Source organism: Vidua macroura, chromosome 5, assembly GCF_024509145.1.
Source record: "Vidua macroura isolate BioBank_ID:100142 chromosome 5, ASM2450914v1, whole genome shotgun sequence".
Classification (NCBI taxonomy): Eukaryota; Metazoa; Chordata; class Aves; order Passeriformes; family Viduidae; genus Vidua; species Vidua macroura.
The window spans coordinates 72,738,100-72,757,153 of record NC_071575.1 but is presented as its reverse complement, the minus strand read 5'-3'; the positions used below and the strand labels follow the sequence as shown (position 1 = coordinate 72,757,153).

The window sequence follows — 19,054 nt, the reverse complement described above, 5'->3', positions numbered from 1 at the left end:
GCAGCGGGGCCGCTCCGCTCGCTCCCGGCGAGCCCAACAAAGGCGGCGGGGCCATGGCGGGCCCCTCGCCCCGCTGCCAGCCGCCCTAAGCCCCGCCGAGCACCGCCGCGATGTGGCCGGGCCGCGGCGGGAGGCGCTGGGCGCTGGCGCTGGCCCTGGCGCTGGCCCTGGGCGGCCGCTGCCCCGCCGCCCACAACGCCTCGGCCGGGCCCCCGCGCTGCCGCCGCCCCGCGCCCTGCGAGCGGCTCCGCTTCGGCGCCTGCCTGGGCTCCGCGCTGCCCTACGCCGCCACCTCCACGCTGCTGGCCACCGACTCCGCCTCGCAGGAGGAGGCGCACGGGAAGCTGCTGCTCTGGTCCGGTACGGACGGGACGGCTCCGGGAGCGGGGAGAGTGCGGGAGAGGCCCGGGATGGGGCTGGAGGGGGATGGGGAGCGGGGAAGGGAGCGGGGGGGAGAGCTTGAAGGGGGGGTTTGGGTGTAGTGTGGGGGGGGTTGGGGATGGGTAGAGTATAGAAAACTTTGTAGAGAGGGGCTGGGGGTGGGTAAAGTGTAGAAAACTTTATAGAGGGGGGCTGGGGGTGGGTACAGAATATAAAACTTTATAGAGGAGGGTGGAGATGGGTACAGTGTAGAAAAGTGTATAGCAAAGGGCTGGATATGAATAGAGTATAGAAAACTTTATAGAGGGTGGCTGGAGATGGGTAGAGTGTAGAAAACTTTATAGAGGGGGGCTGGGGATAGGTACAGTATAGAAAAGTTTACAGAGAGGGGCTGGGGATGGGTAAAGTGTAGAAAAGTGTATAGCTAAGGGCTGGAGATGGGTACAGTATAGAAAACTGTGTAGCAAAGGGCTGGGGACGGGTAGAGTGTAGAAAACTTTATAGAGGGGGGGCTGGGGGTGGGTAAAGTGTAGAAAAGTGTATAGCAAAGGGCTGGAGATGGGTACAGTATAGAAAACTTTATAGAGGGGGGCTGGAGATGGGTAAAGTGTAGAAAAGTGTATAGCAAAGGGCTGGAGATGGGTACAGTGTAGAAAAGTGCATAGCAAAGGGCTGGAGATGGGTAGAGTATAGAAAACTTTGTAGAGAGGGGCTGGGGATGGGTAAAGTGTAGAAAAGTGTATAGCAAAGGGCTGGAGATGGGTATAGTGTAGAAAAGTGTATAGCAAAGGGCTGGGGATGGGTAGAGTATAGAAAACTTTATAGAAGGGAGCTGGAGATGGGTAGAGTGTAGAAAACTCTATAGAGGAGGGCTGGGGATGGGTAGAGTGTAGAAAATTTCATAGAGAGAGGCTGGGGATGGGTAGAGTATAGAAAACTTTATAGAAGGGAGCTGGAGATGGGTAGAGTATAGAAAACTCTATAGAGGGGGGCTGGGGATGGGTAGAGTGTAGAAAACTTTATAGAGAGGGGCTGGGGATGGGTAAAGTGTAGAAAAGTGTATAGCAAAGGGCTGGAGATGGGTAGAGTATAGAAAACTTTATAGAAGTGAGCTGGAGATGGGTAAAGTATAGAAAACTTTATAGAGAGGGGCTGGGGATGGGTAAAGTGTAGAAAAGTGTATAGCAAAGGGCTGGAGATGGGTACAGTATAGTAAACTTTATAGAGGGGGGCTGGGGGTGGGTACAGTATAGAAAACTGTGTAGCAAAGGGCTGGGGATGGGTAGAGTACAGAAAATTTTATAGAGAGGGGCTGGGGATAGGTACAGTGTAGAAAACTTTATAGAGGGGGGCTGGGGATGGGTAGAGTATAGAAAACTTTATCGAGAGGGGCTGGGGGTGGGTACAGAAGTAGATTGGGGTACGGGGGGTGGATATGGGATAGCACAGGCCCAGGGGTGGGCACAGTATAGAAAACTCCATGGTGGGTACAGGGGATGGGTACAGTGTAGAGAGGAGCACCAGGTTGGGCCCGGAGACGGGTACAGAGTAGAAAACTGATTGGAAAGGGACTGGAGATGGGTACAGAGTACAAAACTGATTAAAAAGGGACTGGAGATGGGTACAGTATAGAGAGGAGCACCAGGTTGGGCCCGGAGATGGGTACAGAGTAGAAAACTGACTGGAAAGGGACTGGAGATGGGTGCAGAGTAGAAAACTGATTAAAAAGGGACTGGAGATGGGTGCAGAGTAGAAAACTGATTGAGAAGGGACTGGAGATGGGTGCAGTATAGAAAACTGATTAAAAAGGGACTGGAGATGGGTACAGAGTAGAAAACTGATTAAAAAGGGACTGGAGATGGGTACAGTATAGAAAACTGGTTGGAAAGGGATTAGAGATGGGTACAGTATAGAAACTGGTTTAAAAGGGACTGGAGATGGGTACAGAGTAGAAAACTGATTAAAAAGGGACTGGAGATGGGTGCAGAGTAGAAAACTGATTGAGAAGGGACTGGAGATGGGTACAGAGTAGAGAGGACTGCTAGGTTGGGCCCAGAGATGGGTACAGAGTAGAAAACTGATAAAAAGGGACTGGAGATGGGTGCAGTATAGAAAACTGGTTGGAAAGGGATTAGAGATGGGTACAGTATAGAAACTGGTTTAAAAGGGACTGGAGATGGGTACAGAGTAGAGAACTGATTAAAAAGGGGCTGGAGATGGGTGCAGCATGGAGGGGAGCAGTGCAGTGGCTGTCTGGGGATGGGCACAGTACAGAAAACTGTAGAGCAGAGGAGTGGGGATGGTGCAATGTGGAGGGGAGCAGGAGACTGGGGTGCAGGGAGGGTGTGGTGTAGAGGGGGAACGGGAGAGAATGGCCTCAGGATGGGTGCAGCAGGAGTCTGGGGATGGGTGCAGTATGGAAAATGGTTTATCAGGGGCTGGGGGTGGGCACAGTGTGGACAAGAGCAGTATGGGGGTACAGCGTGGGGGGGCAGCCCTGGTGATGGGCATGGTGCCTCAGAGGGATCCCAGTGAGGTCCCAGTGCTGTGGGGCAGCAGGAGGGTCCCACAGAGGGGTCCCAGCACTGTGGGGACAACAGGAGGGTCCCACAGAGGGGTCCCAGCGCTGCGGGGACAGCAGGAGGGTCCCACAGAGGGGTCCCAGCACTGTGGGGACAGCAGGAGGGTCCCACAGAGGGGTCCCAGCGCTGTGGGGATGGCAGGAGGGTCCCACAGAGGGGTCCCAGCACTGTGGGGATAACAGGAGGGTCCCACAGAGGGGTCCCAGGGCTGCGGGGACAGCAGGAGGGTCCCACAGAGGGGTCCCAGCGCTGCGGGGACAGCAGGAGGGTCCCACAGAGGGGTCCCAGCGCTGCAGGGACAGCAGGAGGGTCCCACAGAGGGGTCCCAGTGCTGTGGGGACAGCAGGAGGGTCCCACAGAGGGGTCCCAGCACTGTGGGGACAGCAGGAGGGTCCCACAGAGGGGTCCCAGCACTGTGGGGACAGCAGGAGGGTCCCACAGAGGGGTCCCAGCACTGTGGGGACAGCAGGAGGGTCCCACAGAGGGGTCCCAGCGCTGCGGGGACAGCAGGAGGGTCCCACAGAGGGGTCCCAGCACTGTGGGGACAGCAGGAGGGTCCCACAGAGGGGTCCCAGCACTGTGGGGACAGCAGGAGGGTCCCACAGAGGGGTCCTAGAACTGTGGGGACAGCAGGAGGGTCCCACAGAGGGGTCCCAGTGCTGCGGGGAAGGCAGGAGGGTCCCACAGAGGGGTCCCAGCGCTGTGGGGACAACAGGAGAGCCCCACAGAGGGGTCCCAGCGCTGTGGGGACAGCAGGAGGGTCCCACAGAGGGGTCCCAGCACTGTGCAGCAGCAGGAGGGTCCCACAGAGGGGTCCCAGCGCTGTGGGGACAGCAGGAGGGTCCCACAGAGGGGTCCCAGCACTGTGCAGCAGCAGGAGGGTCCCACAGAGGGGTCCCAGCGCTGTGGGGACAGCAGGAGGGTCCCACAGAGGGGTCCCAGCACTGTGCAGCAGCAGGAGGGTCCCACAGAGGGGTCCCAGCGCTGCGGGGACAGCAGGAGGTGGCCGTGCCGGCGGTGGTGACGGTGCCGTCCCCTCCCCGCAGGCCTGCGCAACGCCCCGCGCTGCTGGGATGTCATCCAGCCCCTGCTCTGCGCCGTCTACATGCCCAAGTGTGAGGATGGGCAGGTGGAGCTGCCCAGCCAGACCCTGTGCCAGGCCACCCGGGCACCCTGCACCATCGTGGAGCGCGAGCGCGGCTGGCCCGACTTCCTCAAGTGCACCACCGACCGCTTCCCCGAGGGCTGCCCGGTACGGCGCGGGCACGCGGGCCTGGGGAGGGAGAGCCCCTCTCTGCAGGAGAGAAGGGCTGGTGCTGGTCAGCCTGGAGAGGAGAAGGATCCAGGGAGAGCTTCCAGCACATTCCAGGCCCTAAAGGGGCTCCAGGAGAGCTGCAGAGGGACTGGGGACAAGGCCTGCAGGGACAGGAACACAGGGAATGGCTCCCACTGCCAGAGGGCAGGGATGGATGGGATCTTGAGAATTGGGAATTCCTGGCTGGGCTGGAATTGCCAGAGCAGCTGGGGCTGCCCCTGCATCCCTGGAATGTCCAAGGCCAGGCTGGACATGGGGCTGGAGCAGCCTGGCACAGTGGGAGGTGTCCCTGCCATGGCAGGGGTGGCACTGGAGGGGCTCTGTGGTCCCTTCCCAACCCATTCCATGATTCCCTGGTGATTCTATGGACCCCAGCTGCCCCCTGCCCTCCACCGGGCGCTGATGTCCATCTTGGCCACGGGGGTGTCTCCTCCTCCTCCTCCTCCTCCTCCTCCTCACGGCCTGGTTTCCCCTCTGGCAGAACGAGGTGCAGAACATCAAGTTCAACAGCTCGGGGCAGTGCGAGGCGCCGCTGGTGAGGACGGACAACCCCAAGAGCTGGTACGAGGACGTGGAGGGCTGCGGCATCCAGTGCCAGAACCCGCTGTTCACCGAGAAGGAGCACCGCGAGATGCACGTCTACATCGCCGCCTTCAGCTCCGTCACCATCTTCTGCACCTTCTTCACCCTGGTGAGGCGCGGGCTCCTTCTGGGGAGCCGTCCCCCGAAATTGGGGGCGGGGGGGGGGGGGCGGGCACCGAGCTGTCGCTTTCCCCACCCCTCCAGGCCACGTTTGTCGCTGACTGGAGGAACTCCAACCGCTACCCCGCCGTCATCCTGTTCTACGTCAACGCCTGCTTCTTCGTGGGCAGCATTGGCTGGCTGGCACAGTTCATGGACGGCGCCCGCGACGAGATCGTGTGCCGGGCCGACGGCACCATGCGGCTGGGCGAGCCCACGTAGGTGTCACCTCCATCCCCGGCCTGCCGCTAGAGCTTGTCCCGGCACCAAGGAGGGCTCTCGGGCTTCGCTGGCCTCCTGGCGTGTCCCCTTGATTTATTAAAGAAATATGGATATTGAACTAGCACCGATATCCAACTGTGACGGATAAAAACTCTCTGACAGTTTGAAGTTAGAAAGTGTATGTTCATTGCGGCGCCGGGCAGCGTGCGGGACAGCTCCCAAATACACACTGTGCCTTTCCAATGATTGCAGAGTCCTTTTATCCACACCAGAATTGAATACCCAAAATACAAACACATATTCATCATTTTGGTACATCCCATCCCTCGCTTCGTGTGCTAATCATTCCCAAAGCCATTAAGCATGCGTAGTTTGTTCCTTGAAATGGGTCGGTGGTGCCTTTCATGGGGAGGGGTCCCAAAATGAGGAAGTAAATGAAGTCTTCCTCATTCTGACCTTTCTGCCTTTTCAATGCAAATATGACAAATGAACCTCGGTAGAACTCCCATTCCCTGTCTTCAGTTGGTTTCAGAACAGAGGAGGCCCGCAATTGTCTCATGTTCCTAAAAGCCATTTGTCAGTTTCTATATTCTTCATTATAAACCCAGCTAACTAAACATTGTGTTGACAAGCAATCAATTATTAGTTAACTACTAACTCTTAACTTCATCAAGGCCTACTTACAGAGTCCTTTTATTTTAATTAACTCTAGTAAGGCTTATCTCTAACTAAAATCTTAGCTCCTCTAAAATCTCTAAACCCCTTAAAGTTTATGTTTCACCCTCACCTCGCCTCACCTCTCCGCAGCTCCAACGAGACGCTGTCCTGCGTCATCATCTTCGTCATCGTGTACTACTCGCTGATGTCGGGCGTCATCTGGTTTGTCATGCTCACCTACGCCTGGCACACGTCCTTCAAGGCCCTGGGCACCACCTACCAGCCGCTGCTGGGCAAGACCTCCTACTTCCACCTCATCACCTGGTCCATCCCCTTCGTGCTCACCGTGGCCATCCTGGCCGTGGCGCAGGTAACGGGGCCACCGTCACGGGATGGTGCCTCAGGGTGACGCCCGCAGCCAGCTGACCCTCCTGTCCCTGTCCCCGCCGCTGCCAGGTGGACGGTGACTCCGTCAGTGGCATCTGCTTCGTGGGCTACAAGAACTACCGCTACCGAGCCGGCTTCGTGCTGGCCCCCATCGGGCTCGTGCTCATCGTGGGGGGCTATTTCCTCATCCGGGGTAGGTGTGGCTCTGCTCTGGGGAAGGGACGGGGTCACCGTGGGTGTCCCCACACCCTGACCCTCCTCGCCCTCCCCGCAGGGGTCATGACGCTCTTCTCCATCAAGAGCAACCACCCCGGGCTGCTGAGCGAGAAGGCGGCCAGCAAGATCAACGAGACCATGCTGCGCCTGGGTGAGGGCTTCACCGGCACCGTTCCCCAGGGAATCCGCGTGGGAATGGGGACACTTTGTCACACAGCCCCTTCCCAGGGGTGGCAGCAGCGGGGGGACAAAGCTGTGGTGCTGGTGGCACGGCCCCGGTGCGGCGTCTTTGCCTCGGTGTCACTGGAGTTTGGCTGGATGTCCTTCTTCTCTTCCAGGCATTTTTGGCTTCTTGGCCTTCGGCTTCGTCTTCATCACCTTTGGCTGCCACTTCTATGACTTCTTCAACCAGGCCGAGTGGGAGCGCAGCTTCCGGGAATACGTCCTGTGAGTGGGACAGGGACGGGGCGTGACGGGGACGCGGTGGCACCGCCGTGGGCAGCCCCGTGTCCCCCACCAGCGGTGCCACCGCGTCTCCACCCTGCAGAGCCGTGGGGGCCGTGGGCTGTCCCCCTCCTTAAAGCCGCTGTGCCCCGCGTGTCCCCGCAGGTGTGAGGCCAACGTGACCATCGCCACGCAGACCAACAAGCCCATCCCGGACTGCGAGATCAAGAACCGGCCGAGCCTCCTGGTGGAGAAGATCAACCTCTTCGCCATGTTCGGCACCGGCGTCTCCATGAGCACCTGGGTCTGGACCAAGGCCACCCTGCTCATCTGGAAGCGCACCTGGTGCAGGTGGGACCCCGAGAGTGTCACCCGAGGATGTCACCCCGGCTCCCTGGAGCCCTTCCTGCCCCATCCAACGGGGTGTTGGAGGACGTTCCCAGGTGTTTGTCCCTCAGCTTGCTGAGCTGAGGGCTCGCAGCAGCTCGGGAACGGGGTGGCCTCTCCCATGTGGCGTTTGTGGGACACCTCCATCCCCAAGCCCATTCCCCAGCCTGGTGTCCCCATGGGCAGGAGAGGGAGCTGGGGAGGGTCCCTGTGCCCCCAGCTGTGACGGCTGTGCCCCACCTGTCCCCTCTGTGCCCTCCGTGTCCCCAGGCTGACGGGGCAGAGCGACGACCAGCCCAAGAGGATCAAGAAGAGCAAGATGATCGCCAAGGCCTTCTCCAAGCGCAAGGAGCTGCTGCGCGACCCGGGCCAGGAGCTGTCCTTCAGCATGCACACCGTGTCCCACGACGGCCCCGTGGGTACGTGCCAGGGGCAGGGGACGTCCCCAACAACCCCGTGGGGGTCCCCAAAGTCCCCCCGTGACCAGATCCCCCCTGTCCCCGCAGCCGGCTTGGCGTTCAACATCAACGAGCCGTCGGCCGACGTGTCCTCGGCCTGGGCCCAGCACGTCACCAAGATGGTGGCCAGGAGAGGGGCCATCCTGCCCCAGGACATCTCCGTGACACCCGTGGCGACGCCTGGCAAGTCCTTGGGGGCCTCGTGGGGAATTTCTGGGGGATGAGCCGGGCTGGGCGTGGTGGGGGGTGTTGATGGAATATTTGGGACGGATCCCCGTGGGATCAGGCGGGTGGCGGGGGGTGTTGGGGGCTGGCGGGGGGCACGGGCGGGACGTGGCCACTCAACAGCCACCTCACCCTGCGTCCCCCAGTGCCACCAGAGGAGAGGGCCAACCTGTGGGTGGTGGAGGCCGACGTGTCCCCGGAGCTGCAGAAGCGCAGCGGCCGCAAGAAGAAGCGGAGGAAGAAGAAGAAGGAGGTGACCCCAGACCCCGAGCGCTGCCCGGGGCGCTCCACCGCCCCCAGCACCGTCCCTCGCCTGCCCCGCCTGCCCCCCCAGCCCTGCCTGGTGGCTTTTGCCCCCGATGTCCTGCCCGATGCCACCTTCCCCGGGGGCCCGTGGGACGGGCGCGGCCGCAGGGCCGACGTCCTGCACGTGATCAGCAACCCCTTCTGCCCCGAGAGCGGCGCCGCCGACCCCGAGAGCCCCGGCGCCGGGCGCTGGCACCACAACGGGGGCCCCCTGTGGCCCCCCCAGCCCGGCCCCCTGCCCCGCCCCGGGGCCAGCAGGACTCAGGGCTGCCGGGCAGGGCTGGCCCCCATCCACTCTCGGACCAACCTGGTGGACGCGGAGCTGCTGGAGCCCGATTCGGACTTCTGATCCCAGCGGGGTGTGGGGAGGGCATGGGGACGCCAGAACCCACCTGATCCCACGGGGATCCGTCCATCCACCTGACCACTTCCCATTTCTCCCCTTGGAGGATTCGTCTCTCCGTGCGCTTCCCAGCCTGGCGAGGTTTTTGGGATTCCCTCCAGCACCACCGGGAGAAAGGAGCTGTCGGTGGGACAGGGATTTAAGGACCAGGGGGACACCTGGGGACAGCCTAGATCAGGGTAGATTTGGGGCAGCTCTGCCCCACCCACGGCTAGAGGTACGTAGAGCTCACCCCCACATGTGCCAATAGCAAATTTTCTTTTTTTTTTTTTAAATTTCTGATTTTTTTAAACGTTTGTATCGTGATGCCTCTGCTCGGGGTGAGCCCAGTCAGGGGCAGCAGCAGCAGCAGCAGTAGCATCCCTGGTGTGCAGCCCTATTTTGGGTTCACCCCAATCCCTTCCAAGACCCCAAAGTGCCTTCCAGCTCCCCAGAGAGCTGAGCCAGACCCAAATCAGGATTAGTGGGGTGGCAGCACCAGAGAGATGGGACAGGAAGCACCTTGGGCTGCGTGGGTGCTCCTGAGCAAAAAAAAAAAAAGCAAAAAAAAAAACCCCAAAAACCTTGGGGTGCTAGAGGTGAGTCAGGGTCAGCGACCCCCAGAGCAAAGCTTTTTTTAATTATTTTTTTAGGATTAAAAAAAAAAATAAAAATCAAGTCACAGCAAAGCCAGCGGAGCCCTGAGGCAGGAGGGCTCCAGTCCCTGCTGCTGTTTGGAATTTTCCCTATTTTTATTAAGTCCTGGTAGGCTCCTGGCTTTTTTTTTTTTTTTTTTTTTTTGACCTCCACGGGTTCATTTTTGCTGTATAAAGGAAAAACCCTCCTGTATCAGTATTAAATTTACAGATTTTCAATCCCAGTGGCTGCTCTGGGCTCTTTTGGGGAGGGATCCATGTGGGAAAACATTTTGGGGGGGGGGGGTTTGTTCCTTTTTCCTAAAAACCCTCCTGCTTTAAAAACTGCTTTGAAGTGTTTTAAACCACTTTAAAGCACCTTAAAAAGCGTTTCAAACTGCTTTAAAGCACATTAAAAACTGCTTTAAAGTGTTTGGAACCCCCTGTTCCACCTGCAGGAAGGAGCTCAGAGGGGTTGGAAATGCCCTCGAGGGCTGTGGGGACACTTTTGGGGACAAATGGGCAGTTTTGGGGACAAATGGGCAGTTTTAGGGACAAATGGGGCCTTTGCCTGCAGGTGGCACCACGGGCTAAAATATCCCCCAAACCCCCAAAATTTGGGGCTACCCAAATTATAAATATCTTATATAATACCTTATAAATATCTTATAATATATCTTATAATACATTATAAATATCTTATATAAATCTATTATAAATATCCCCCAAACCCCCAAAATTTGGGGCTGCCCAAATTATAAATATCTTATATAATATCTTATAAATATCTTATAATATATCTTATAATACATTATAAATATCTTATATAAATCTATTATAAATATCCCCCAAACCCCCAAAATTCAGGTAGCCCCAAATTTTGGGGTGCTCCTGGGTGGGGTCCCACTGAAGCATCTGAAGTTTCCCATGGCTCTGGTGCTTTTTTGGGGGGGGAAATGCTGCTTTTGGAAAAGATCCTTTTTTTATTTTGCTTGAGAGCCCTGCAGCTGCAGGGTTTGGTTATCCTGCAGACCAAACCCTGAAATTTAGGTGGAATTGGTCAGTGAAAATTGCATTTTTTCAGTGTTTATTTATTTTTTTTTTTCGGGCTGACCCTGCTCCAGAGTCAAAGCTGGATTGTCCGGGATGAAACAAAATATTTCTCTTTATCTCCTTTTTTTTTTTTTTTTTGGGCTATTTTTTTTTTCCTTTCTATATATTTTATTTTGTGGCTTTCTTGGTGAAAAACCCAGTTCTAACAAAACTATTCCTACAAGATTTGCCATTCTGAAACAAAAACACCAAAATATTTTAATTTTGCAAGCAGCAGGAGATGTGCTGACAACATCACATCCCCTCCCAAAAAAAACCCACCTTGATTTGGTGCTAGGGGAGAAAATTTTAAAGGAAGAAAACAGCCCCAGTTTGCCAAAATCCAGCAAATTTCCATGAAATATCCTTAGGGAAAAGCTCCAGCATTCCCATGGGAGGTGCAGGAGAGTGAAGCGTAGAGGGTCACACATCTCCCAACACCTCCAGAGGTTTCCCTGGGGGAAAACGGGGAAATTTCAGGAAATTTGGGAAATATTCCCTGTGGATTCACTGATTCCCTGTGATTTCACTGAACCACTGATCCCCAGGGAGAAACGCTGGCATTTCCCACCCATCTGGTGGAATTAAAAGGATGAAATCTCAGCTGGAACAGAAAACAACCTGGAAAATTCAGGTTTTCCCCTCTTGGTTCTACCTTAATTCCCTTGGTGGGAAAAACCAAACTCTGCTGTGGATCTGCACCCAGCCACGGCTCTCAAGGAGAGGAATTTTTGCTTTTCCAAGGCTGTTTTCTCCCAAACTTCCAGGCAAAACCATCCCAGGCTGGTGCCAGGGAGCGAGGGAAGGAGGCAGCCCCGAGCTGCTCGCCTCTCACAGAGCCCCAATTGTTGGAGCCTCCCTCCCCAAAGAGCCTCTGCCTTCCCCTCCTGGTATCTGTTGTTTTCCCAGATAAATCACCAGGCACGGCCTGGATCCCTGGGATAACCTCTCTGTGCTCCCCCTGGTGCCTCAGGGCTTAGCTTTTCTATTTTTCAGATTCTGTGTGCGGGTCTGGGCTTCACATTATGGGATGGCGAGTTCTCTGCACAGAGCAGGGAGACAAAACAATTCCTGCTCCAGCTGGGCACCAAGGACAAATGATCCCAATCTCAGGCCCAGGAGCACAAACGTGGGCTGAAGCTCAGCTGGATCCAGGTGTGGGGTTTTGTTGTGTCAGATCCCAGGTGTGACTCCTGCAGCCCATGGAATGTCCCTGTGGGATTGGCACAGCAGCCCTGCCCCAGGCACAATCCAACTTCTGGGGCCAGGTTTGGCTTTGGTCCCACCTGGATCCTTCTCCAGAGGGTGCTGGGAAGCTCCGTAGGGAACACCAGGTCCCTCTGGGCAGCTCCACGTCCAGGACAAGGGACAGGACGAGAGGGGACAGCCCCAGGCTGTGCCAGGGGAGGTGCAGGGTGGCTGCTGGGGACAATTCCTCCATGGAAAGGCTTTCCAAGCATGGGAATGGGCTGCCCAAGGCAGGGTGGAATTGCCCTTCCTGGAGGGATTTCAAAGCCCTGTGCATGTGGCACCTGGGGACGTGGGGTGAGGCCTCAGCTTTGGCTTTTGTATTTTCACATTCTGAGCTGCTTTGGTGTGTGGGTCTGAGCTTCACATTATGGGATGGCGAGCTCTGTGCACAGAGCAGGGAGACAAAACAATTCCTGCTCCAGCTGGGCACCAAGGACAAATGATCCAAAGCTCAGGCCCAGGAGCACAAACAGCGTGGGCTGGAGAGAGAAAAACAAGCAGGATGGGAGTGCCTGGGCTAAAGCTGGAATGGGACAATGAACTGCAAGGTGCAAATGGAGCAGAGCTGATCCCAGTGAGAGCCCCCGGGAGCGCTCGTGCATTTTGGGACCATTTTGGTTCATTTGGGTGCAGCCCTGGCTGGGCTCTGGTGCTGCCCAAGGTGGATCCATGCAGGAGATCCTTGGAATAAATCCCTGCTTTGTTCCTTAGCTCTGCTCTAGGTCAGATCCTCAAGGCATCAGCCCTGGCATTTATGGCCAATCAACACCAGGAGTTTTGGGGGTGCTGGCAGCAGCACGGGGTGTTTTTCCCAGGAAAACACCATCCCTGCCAGTCTCCTGATTTTAGGAATATCCTTTAAAAGGTGAGGAAGAGCCCACGCTGAGCCAGGGCGGGTCAGGATTTTGCCCTGGTGAAGGACGTGCAAAACAACCTGGGATCTTTTTGTGGGATCTGAGATGATAAATTCCAGAGGATTTCTTTATTTCCAGGTTGGCACAAGCTCCTCTCCTCAGCAGAGGAGAGCTCAGGGTCGGGATTTTGCATTTGTGAGGGGTTTGAAAAACAATCTGATGAGGATCCACCCAGAGGAGGATCAGGGTCGGGATTTTGCCTTGGCCAAAACAACCTGGTGGGTTTTTTGTGGGATCTGTGGCACCAAGGAAATGATGAATTTTACAGGATTTCTCCATCTCCAGGGCATCACAAGCTCCTCTTAGCAGAGGAGGATCAGGGTCAGGATTATGCCTTGGTCAAAGCAAGGTTTTGGGTTTGGTGTTTGGTTTTTTGTGGGTTTTTTTTGGGTTTTTTTTGTGTTTTTTTTTTTTTTTGTGTGTTTTTGTTTGTTTGTTTTTGGTTTTTTTTTGGTTTTGTTTTGTTTTTGTTTTTTTTTTGTTTTTTCCTGGGACCTGTGGTACCAGGAAATATTGAATTCTGGAGGGTTTCTCCATCTCCAGGGCAACACAAGCTCCTCTTAGCAGAAGAGGATCAGGGTCAGGATTTTGCCTTGGCCAAAACAACCTGGTGGGTTTTTTGTGGGATCTGTGGCACCAGGAAATGATGAATTTTACAGGATTTCTCCATCTCCAGGGCAGCACAAGCTTCTCTTAACAGAAGAGGATCAGGGTCAGGATTTTGCCTTGGTCAAAGCAAGGTTTTGGGTTTGGTGTTTGGTTTTTTGTGGTTTTTTTTGTGTGTGTGTGTTTTTGTTTTTTGTTTGTTTTTGTTTTTGTTTTGTTTTTGGTTTTTTGTTTTTTCCTGGGACCTGTGGTACCAGGAAATATTGAATTCTGGAGGGTTTCTCCATCTCCAGGGCAGCACAAGCTCCTCTTAGCAGAAGAGGATCAGGGTCAGGATTTTGCCTTGGTCAAAACAACCTGGTGGGTTTTGGTTTTGTTTTTTGTGGGGTTTTTTTTGTGGGTTTTTTTGTTTGTTTTTGGTTTTTTTTGTTTTGTTTTGTTTTTGGTTTTTTGTTTTTGTTTTTTTCCTGGGACCTGTGGTAGCAGGAAATATTGAATTCTGGAGGGTTTCTCCATCTCCAGGGCAGCACAAGCTCCTCTCCTCGGCAGAAGAGGATCAGGTCGGGATTTTGCCCTGGCCCGAACACCCTGGTGGGTTTTTTTTGGTGCGATCTAAGGTTTCCCCAGCTCAGGGCCAGCACCACCTCCTCTCCTGAGCAGAACCGCGGCGCTGCAGCAGCTCTCCATGGCAGGGGAGGGATTTTGCTCCAGCTTCCAATCCCTGCCCCGAGCCGGAGTTCCGCGATCCCGCAGAGGGGCAGGGACGAGCTGCGCACTCCGACCCCGCCGCTGCTCCAGCTGCTTCAGCTCGGTGGGGCCGTGTGAAAAATGCACATTTTATGATTGGCTTTTTGCAAATGTTACAGTGAATATTAGATGTGTAATGTTGGGAAGTTATGCTGTATTAATTCTCTCCAGTGGTGTGTTGAATGTATTTTTAGGTTATAACACAATGTGAAAATAGAAACTATACTATGTAAGATGCTTTTTAACTAGCTCAAGAAAAAGATGGGATAATCAAGGAATTCTTCACGCAAAGATAACAATTACAGAAACCCCTAAATTTTCCAGAGGAGAGGAATTTATGGCTTTCCTTATCAACAGAAACGAACTTCTTCAAGCCTCACTTAGACTCGAAGGCACCTGGGGATTAACAGAAACTTTTTGACAAGTACTAGACGAATTTCTTGTTTTAAATAAAATATATGCATAATCATGAAGTGTTCTGTATATGCAACAGGCTATTGCTTTTAAGGTGATTCCTTTGTTCACAAGGCACGCTTGTCGTGGCTTAAGGGCCCGAGAGCATCCGAACGTCCGGAATTCTTTGCTTTTTATTGTCTTGTAATTGTCCTAACTCTACATTTTTATTACTCTAATTGTGTTACTATTTTTATAACCATTTTATTATTATTATGAAACTTTAAACGTTTTAAAAACCAAGCGACTGGCGTTTTTCACAGGTCGGGAATTGTCCTCATCGCTGCTGCTCCTTTAACTCCCATCCCCTCTGGAATTCCTGCCCCTCTCCCGTGACTCTTTCTTCCCTCAAACCCTCCTCCTTCAGCCTCTCAGGCTCTCCTCTCCTTCCATCTCTCCCCTCCCTCCTGATTTTTTGGGCAGGGCTCTGTGGATTCCTTCCCTCCCTCCTCTCCTCCAGCTCGCCCCAAACACCGAGCTCGCCCGGGGCTTGAGAATTGATGAATTAACGCTTGAGAATTGAGAATTAATTAAGCTCTCACCCGCCAACAGCTCCAAGTTCTTCTCCCAGGGCTGGTCTCAATCAGTAACAATAATAAAAGGATGGGTTTGCACCCCAGAGGAGGCACATTCCCAAAGAGCCGGATTTAGAAAAGGTGGTAAAGCTTTAAATCATCAGGTGTAAATGAGAAATGCTGTGCTTTGTTACTGGCTGGTGCCTGCAGGCTGAGCTCCGTGGCAGGACAGCAGGTCCCAAGCCTTTGGAGGGCACGTTCCCCACGCCAGGATGCTCCTCATTCCCATGGGTTTTCCATTTTGGGGGGCATATCAGTATAAAATAACTCAAAAAATAAGCTTTATTTCCTTGTATACTCTGGTTTAGTAGACATATGTGTACTGTAGTTTAGTAGACATCAGTTTATAGAGAATTATCTATTATAGATAAATAGTTCTCAGCAGAGCTCTCCACATCAAAACTCACTGCTTTAAGTGCCCACTGACCCAAAATACATTCTGTTTTGTATTTACCTTTTTACTCAAAGCAACGGAGCATTTGGGTTCCACCTTGGTGCTGAAATGTTTGAGTGCTATAACACCGTCCAACTGCATCAGAAAGGTTCTAAACTTCACTTCTGTTTTTTTTCCAACCCCTTTGGCTCTGAAATTCCATAACTTGGACTCAGTTTCCCCATGGGGGTGGCCTCGGTGGGACATCCCTCCTTGCTGGTGGCTCTTGGGGACACGGATCAGGGGGTGGCCTTGCAGTGGTTGCATTTCATTGCCTGGGGGGGGCTTTTCCAACCCCTTTGGCTCCCAAATTCCAGCATTTTGGTCCAGGCCTGGGGAGCTGCCTGGCCAGACCGTGGCACCGCGGGGACACCAAATCCTGCGACAGATCGAGTCCAGAGAAGGGACAAAGGAGCTGGGGAAGGGTCTGGAGAGGCTGAGGGAGCTGGGAAGGGGCTGAGCCTGGAGCAAAGGAGGCTCAGGGGGGACCTTGTGGCTCTGCACAAGTCCCTGCCAGGAGGGGACAGCCGGGGGGGTCGGGCTGTGCTCCAGGGAACAGGGACAGGAGGAGAGCGAACGGCCTCAGCAGGAATTTCCCCATGGAAAGGGGGCTCAGGCCTTGGCAGGGGCTGCCCAGGGAGCTTTGGAGCCCCCATTCCTGGAGGTGTCCAAGGAATCCCTGGAGGGGACACTCAGGGCTCCGGGCTGGTAACATAAGGTGGGGATCAGGCACACCTTGGTCTCGATGGTCCTGAAGGTCTTTTACCTCAGTGCTTCTGGGATTCTGTGCCCGGCGGCCGAAACACTGAAAATTCATCAAAAACGTGAAGAGAAAAAAAAAAAAACCAAAAAAAAAAAAAACAAAAAAAACCCACACAAATATGCCTTTGAGGACTACAACTCCCACCAACCCCCGCGCGGCCCCGCGAGGAGGCGCAGGGGCTGCCGGGAGCTGTAGTCGCGACGGGGCGGAGCACGGGGCGGCAGGACTGCATGTCCCGGCATGCAGCGCGGCGGCGAGGCGGCGGGGCGGGGCGAGGCGGGGCCGGCGGCCCTGAGGGAGCCGGAGCCGGAGCCGGAGCCGGAGCAGTCGGCGGCGATGTCGGTGCAGGTGGCGGTGGCCGCGCCCGCCGTGGAGCTGAAGGAGCTCGGCGGCCCCATGGACAAGGCGGCGGGGCCGCCGTGCGAGCCTGCGGGCGCTCACGCGGCGGGGCACGCCGTGGCGGCGGCGCCCGCCTGCCCCGTGCCGGGCGCCGAGCGTGAGGCGGCCCCGGCCCCCTCCGCCGAGCGGCCTCCGGGGGGCGGCTGCCCCGCGCTCTCCTCGGCCGCCGGCGTGTCCTCGGCCGCCGGCAAGGTGCCGCAGGCTTCGGCCATGAAGAGGAGCGACCCGCACCACCCCCAGCACCGGCACCGCGACGGCGGCGAGAGCGGCGGCGCCGCGGCCGAGGCGCTGGTGAGCCCCGACGGCACCGTCACCGAGGCGCCGCGCACCGTCAAGAAGGTAACGGCGGCGGCAGCGGCAGGGAGCCCTCCTGGCGGGGCTGTGCGGGGCGTCCCCGCGGGCACAGCGCCGCAGCGGGCACGGGGAGCCGGCCCGGGGCTCCGCGGCCGGGCAAAGGACCGGCCCGGTGCGGGGGTGCCGCTGACCCCCAGGTGCTGCCGTGGCCGCGGCGGTGCTCCGGGGCTGTGGTTGCATTTTGGGGACGTGTTCTGCCGTGCCTGGGGCGGGGGGGGGGGGCTGTTTGCGTCTTGTGCCTCCCCCTCCCCGCCGTGTCTGTGCGGTGGGGAGATGTGGGGTGACACCGAGTGGCCTTGCACCCCGTTCCCGCACCCCCAGGTGACACCGAGTGCGTTTACATCTCACACCTGCACCCCCAGGTGTCTCTGGGTGCCCTTACACCCAATTTCTGCACCCCCAGGTGACACTGGGTGGTTTTACACCCCGTTCCCACACCCCCAGGTGACACTGGGTGCCCCTGCACCCCATTCCTGCACCCCCAGGTGACACTGGGGTCCCTTTGCACCCCATTTCTGCACCCCCAGGTGCCACTGGGTGCCCTTACACCCCATTTCTGCACCCCCAGGTGGCACTGAGTGCCCTTACACCCCATTTCTGCACCCCCAGATGACAGGGGGTGCCTTTACACCCTTTTCCTGCCCCCCCAGGTGTCTCTGGGTGCCCTTACACCCAATTTCTGCAACCCCAGGTGACACTGGGTGGTTTTACACCCCGTTCCCACACCCCCAGGTGCCTCTGGGTGGGTTTACACCCCATTTCTGCACCCCCAGGTGACAGTGGGTGCCCTTACACCCCATTTCTGCACCCCCAGGTGACACTGGGGTCCCTTTGCACCCCATTTCTGCACCCCCAGGTGCCACTGAGTGCCCTTACACCCCGTTCCCCGCACCCCCAGGTGTCTCTGGGTGGGTTTACACCCCATATCTGCACCCCCAGCTGACACTGGGTGCCCTTACACCCCATTTCTGCACCCCCGGGTGACACTGGGGTCCCTTTGCACCCCATTTCTGCCCCCCCAAGTACTACTGGGTGCCCTTACACTCCGCTCCTGTCCCCCCAGGTGTCTCTGGGTGCCCTTACACCCCATTTCTGCACCCCCGGGTGACACTGGGGTGCCCTTACACCCCATTTCTGCCCCCCCAGGTGACACTGGGTGCCCTTACACCCTGTTCCTGCTCCCCCAGGTGCCTCTGGGTGGGTTTACACCCCGTTCCTGCCACCCCAGGTGTCTCTGGGTGCCCTTACACCCCATTTCTGCACCCCCGGGTGCCACTGGGTGCCCTTACACCCCATTTCTGCCCCCCCAGGTGACACTGAGTGCCCTTACACCCTGTTCCTGCTCCCCCAGGTGTCTCTGGGTGGGTTTACACCCCATTTCTGCACCCCCAGGTGACACTGGGTGCCTTTACACCCCATTTCTGCCCCCCAGGTGGCACTGAGTGCCCTTACACCCCATTTCTGCCCCCCAGGTGGCACTGAGTGCCCTTACACCCCATTTCTGCCCCCCCAGGTGTCTCTGGGTGCCCTTACACCCCGTTCCTGCCCCCCCAGGTGTGTGAGCTCCAGGGCGTGTGTGGGTTCACATCAGGTTCACGTTCCCAGGGTTATCTGGGGAATGTGGATAAGATAAAAATGTCCCAGGTGCCACCGGTGACGTTGGCACCCGGGTGTGCCCGTACCTGGGTGTGGGGTGTGTGGGGGGGGGGTTTGGGGGTGCCCCTCTCCCAGGGGTGCTGTGGCCTTGGAGCTGTGAATCCCGGCGAGTCCATCCGTGTGTGTGCAGCTCCTCAGGTGGGCACAGGTACTCCCTGGAGCAGGGGGTGGTGTGTACCTGCTGTGTGTGTAGGGAAATGCACATTTCCCCTGGTTTTTGGCATCTCAGGAGAAGGAGCTATCCCCTGTGAACCTTTTTAGGGGGGAAACAAGCGTGCCTGTCCTAAGGGAGCCTCTCACCTCGTGAAACTTTGGGGTGAAAAGTTTCATCACCTCCCCTGCTGATGGGCTTCCACCCTCTTTTGGGCTTGCTCCAAAATTTCCTCTCCTTTTTGCAAGGCTCGGGGTGAGGGGGGTTTGTCTCCAGAACTGATTTCCTTCTGGGTGGCTTCCCTGAAATTCCAGTTTCTCCT

General features: G+C 56.3%; 2 protein-coding genes across 2 annotated transcripts in view; one reads left to right on the top strand and one right to left on the bottom strand.

Moving 5' to 3' along the window:
• On the top strand, positions 1-8,685 carry LOC128808127 (smoothened homolog). Its single transcript, XM_053978959.1, has 12 exons — positions 1-360; positions 4,010-4,215; positions 4,760-4,969; positions 5,065-5,237; positions 6,049-6,268; positions 6,355-6,478; positions 6,560-6,652; positions 6,840-6,948; positions 7,111-7,296; positions 7,603-7,751; positions 7,839-7,973; positions 8,162-8,685. The coding sequence occupies exons 1-12, from the start codon at positions 111-113 to the stop codon at positions 8,668-8,670; spliced, it is 2,364 nt and encodes a 787-aa protein (XP_053834934.1). The 5' UTR covers positions 1-110; the 3' UTR covers positions 8,671-8,685.
• Positions 8,686-18,507: 9,822 nt separating this feature from the next.
• Positions 18,508-19,054, bottom strand: part of LOC128807765 (SH3 and multiple ankyrin repeat domains protein 3-like) — a 75,642-nt gene continuing 75,095 nt past the window's right edge. The window contains 1 exon segment of the mRNA XM_053978333.1: positions 18,508-18,536. Within this exon segment, the coding sequence (XP_053834308.1) occupies positions 18,508-18,536 (29 nt within the window).

Bases quoted from the DNA above. Each gene is read 5' to 3' on its own strand.
- LOC128808127 (XM_053978959.1), top strand. From the start codon at position 111: ATGTGGCCGGGCCGCGGCGGGAGGCGCTGGGCGCTGGCGCTGGCCCTG. The intron at 7,297-7,602 runs GTGGGACCCCGA...CCGTGTCCCCAG, and splicing joins TGGAAGCGCACCTGGTGCAG to GCTGACGGGGCAGAGCGACG. The intron at 7,752-7,838 runs GTACGTGCCAGG...CTGTCCCCGCAG, and splicing joins GTCCCACGACGGCCCCGTGG to CCGGCTTGGCGTTCAACATC.